Genomic DNA, 4,026 nt, shown 5'->3' with positions numbered 1-4,026 from the left:
TGTCCGTTGGGCGTAGGAGCACACGTTAGATCATGGTCCCCCACTCACATCTCCAGCTGCTCATGCAGCCATCCTTTTATTACCGCCAGTAACGAGGCCATCTATCCCAACTATCTCTTCTTTATTCTTCTTACCCTGCTTTATTAATTTTTTGTAAACCCCTCTTTTTTTTATTGTCACAAATTTAAAAACCCCTCTTCATCCCCTTCAAACGGTCCGAGTTCGTGGGCGGGCCCCACTTTCTTCCCTAACACACATTAAAATATAATAAATAATAAATTAATACGTTACAACCTAAATTCTGCCGTTGACACTTTGACCCCACACACCCTTACGTGGGTGGCCCCCACTTCTCCCACTACCACCTCATTATTAATCACCCCCCTACCATCACTCCACTCCCACTCTCTCTTCTTCACTCTTTCCCTCCCACTCACCAAACTCAACAACAGAGAAAGAGCAAGAGACACAGAGTGTCCTCAGTCCTCTCCAAACATGGGGAGGCATCTCAGCATCATCACTCTCACTGCATTACTCCTGCTCTTCTCCTTCACATCTTCAGGTACTTTTAACCAAAAACATCTCAAAACTAGTCCCACATTATGCAACAACTATAACAACATAAAAATCTTTTCTTTTAACCATATTTTCAGAAGCTGGTGCTGTGGGAGTGAACTATGGCCGAGTAGCCAACAACCTTCCATCAGCCACCAAAGTTGCACAGCTCCTCAAGTCTCATTCCATCTCCCAAATCAAGCTCTACGACGCCGACCCATCCGTCCTCCGCGCCCTCTCCAACTCCGGCATCAAGGTCGTCGTCACCCTCCCAAACGAACAACTCTACTCGGCTTCTACCCGTTCATCCTTCGCCCTCTCCTGGGTCCAACGCAATGTCGCTGCTTACCACCCTTCCACCCTCATCCAAGCCATTGCTGTTGGCAACGAAGTCTTCGTCGATCCGCGCAACCTCACTTCCTACCTCGTCCCTGCCATGCAAAACATCCACGCTGCTCTCGTCCTGCTGCACCTCGACGACACCGTCAAAGTCTCGTCTCCTATCGCACTCACCGCGCTGAGATCCTCTTACCCGCCCTCGGCCGGCGCGTTCCGTAACGACCTCATCGAACTGGTTCTCCACCCCATGCTCGACCTCATCCGTCAGTCCCAGTCTTATCTCATGGTTAACGCTTATCCTTTCTTCGCCTACGAGGCCAACACTGATGTCATTTCGCTTGACTACGCTCTCTTTCGACCCAACCCCGGGGTCGTCGACGCCGGCACTAATCTCCGGTACTACTCCCTCTTCGACGCTCAGATCGACGCAGTATTTGCTGCATTGTCCGCACTCAAGTACGACGACATCAAAGTAGTCGTGTCAGAGACCGGCTGGCCATCCAAAGGCGAGACGAACGAGACCGGTGCTGGTATCGATAATGCCGCAGCCTACAACGGTAATCTAGTCCGCCGTGTCCTTTCCGGCCTGGCCGGAACTCCTCTCCGCCCTAACCTCGACTTAGAAGTCTACGTTTTCGCGCTTTTCAACGAAAACATGAAACCCGGTCCTACTTCAGAGCGAAACTACGGTTTATTCTACCCAGACGAAGGAAAGGTCTACGACATCCAGTTCTCCGGTAATGGCGGTAGTGGTAACGGTAATGGTGGTCTACGGTGGGTGGAAGACAGAGGCAGGAGCAAAGGGAGCAACGGAAGTAGTGGGAAGGTGTCTCAGCGCACGACGGGTGAGACATGGTGCGTGGCGAATGGCATGGTTGGGAAGAAGAGGTTACAAGAAGCGCTAGACTATGCGTGTGGGCAGGGTCGGGCGGACTGCAAAGATATCCAGCCCGGCGCGGCGTGTTACGACCCGAACACGGTCGAGGCGCACGCATCTTTCGCGTTCAATAGTTACTACCAAAAGATGGGTCGCGGTGCTGGCACTTGCGACTTTGAGGGCGCTGCTTATGTCGTCTCACAAGTACCCAGTAAGTGTTTTTCTCTATGATTTTCTTTCTACTGACATTTGTTCATACGGGTTTGGGATCTCCGTTGTATATTCACGGTGCGGTCCAGCTCGGCGCTCAGTGGGAGTCACGAGCGCGCATGGTTCGGGTTACCATGTGATGTGACGTTTCGTGCTGGATCTTGCACTGTTTTTCTTGATTTTCTTGAGGGCAATGATTCTGTTTTCTGCCGCGGTGACTTTTGATGCGGGAAATTAAAATTTTATTTTTTATTTTTCATCTTGCAGAGATTGGAAAGTGTGCCCTTCCGACGAGATATTAAGCTGGAACGCTGGAAGGGTGAGGAATATTTTCTTCACTTGGGTTACTAATGTATCTGTGTATGGTAGTCAAAGGGCATGTGAGCCGCACTAGTTTACTCTTTTTTTTTTTTTTAATTTTCTTCCTTTTTAACTATTCTACTTAATTGGTTTAAAAGTCATTAGATTATATATATAGTCAGTGTTTTGGATAGTATGTTATGAGCTTATTAATGCAATTTCTGTCTTGCATCTTTGGTGTTATTTTTAATTTTTCTTGTACCTGTTTCTTTAAATTTCTGTCGCGTCGTTGTGGGAATTATTTCAATGTACTAGTGTACTGCTGAATGTGCAGATGGTGTGTGGCCATGCGCGGTGTGAATTTTGGCATCTGGAAGCACTATGTAACGTGGAACGTTTTTCTTTTTTATATTTGGTTCTGTGTAAAATGTTAATATTTAAGGCCAACTTTCAAACGGGCCAGAATTCAGCTGCCCTTCCATTACTTCTTTTTGTTTTTTTACAATACAATCTCTGGACAAACACTTGCCTAGAGATCTGATGTCCAGAGATCTCTATAAGGTGCACATAGAGTGGGAATCTATTTTTGTACTGGATCACACTTTGAATGAGCTGGGACCTCTGTCCTCAAGCTTGCTAGTGTCCAGGAAAAGATGAGACATGCCATGTGTATGACTGAAAGGCAGGAGGAAGCCCCAGTGAAATTTCCTTTTAGTAAGTAGCTCATCAAAAAGACTTGTATGAAATAAATGGAGGTTCATAAAACATATAATTTTAATCATCTCCCTGCATTATTGTCCTTGAGATCAAAAATATGCATATGCATCAAATAAGACACCCGATCAAACCTGCAAACCTCTATTATTAATTATCCTAGATTAGAAATTTTAGAAACCTCCGATGAAGGGCAAAAAGTACAAGTGAGAAAATTTGCGAATTATAAATCTTGTTATTTTATTATATAAACATATTTATTACATCACTTATGTATATATATATATATATATATATTTTTATCATTGCCGCTGTCTGTGCCTTGTCACTGCGTTGTCTGCCGCTGCCTGTGCCTTGTTGCCATTTTGAGATGTATATCTCATTATTGCCTTAAAATTCTCCACTGTCTGTGCTTTTATCACCGCACTGTATGTCATTTTGAAATATATCTCATTTCCATTTTCCATATATTTTCTAATATATGCCATTTCCTTGATCATGCTCTTTATAATTAGTATCATTGTAGTCAGTATCACCAGCCTCTTTGTCGTTGCTAAACCTTATGCTAGTTGACACGCTGAAGTTTTTAATGCAAGTGAGTATATATGCATTTTATTATTCCTCATCATACATATTTCGCCATTAATTATTCCATCAACTTTGTGGATGTCCAAGACTTATTTCACAGATTGGACATTTATGTAACGGCTTCCGTATTTGGAATGCTTTATGGAATGATTCGGATATTTTTATCTCAGGATCCCTTAAATAATACAAGAAGGTGTTCTTTGGTTTTTTTTCCAACACCTTAGCATCATGTATAGGTTTCTAATAAATAAATATGTATACACTTAAACATACATGCCCCTCATTCAACGTGCATGGTGAGACTCCAAATTTATCATTATCATCATCTCATGTGCAAAGGTGGGCCGATTATTTCATTTTTTTTATTATCATTTTTATTATTATTATTATTATTATTTTTTATTTTTTTGTGTCATTTACTCTTACCAAAACATGAGCATGCA

At 43.4% G+C, this 4,026-nt stretch overlaps 1 protein-coding gene across 1 annotated transcript; it reads left to right on the top strand.

The window, feature by feature from the left end:
• The first annotated feature begins 394 nt into the window (after positions 1 to 394).
• Positions 395 to 2,690, top strand: LOC120255776 (glucan endo-1,3-beta-glucosidase 3). Its single transcript, XM_039263548.1, has 3 exons — positions 395 to 562; positions 654 to 1,982; positions 2,249 to 2,690. Exons 1-3 carry the CDS (start codon positions 496 to 498, stop codon positions 2,281 to 2,283), a joined length of 1,431 nt encoding a protein of 476 aa, XP_039119482.1. The 5' UTR covers positions 395 to 495; the 3' UTR covers positions 2,284 to 2,690.
• Positions 2,691 to 4,026: the final 1,336 nt, after the last annotated feature.

Source organism: Dioscorea cayenensis, chromosome 3 (genome assembly GCF_009730915.1).
Source record: "Dioscorea cayenensis subsp. rotundata cultivar TDr96_F1 chromosome 3, TDr96_F1_v2_PseudoChromosome.rev07_lg8_w22 25.fasta, whole genome shotgun sequence".
In the NCBI taxonomy this organism is placed as follows: domain Eukaryota; kingdom Viridiplantae; phylum Streptophyta; class Magnoliopsida; order Dioscoreales; family Dioscoreaceae; genus Dioscorea; species Dioscorea cayenensis.
This window is presented reverse-complemented; position numbering and strand designations above follow the sequence as displayed.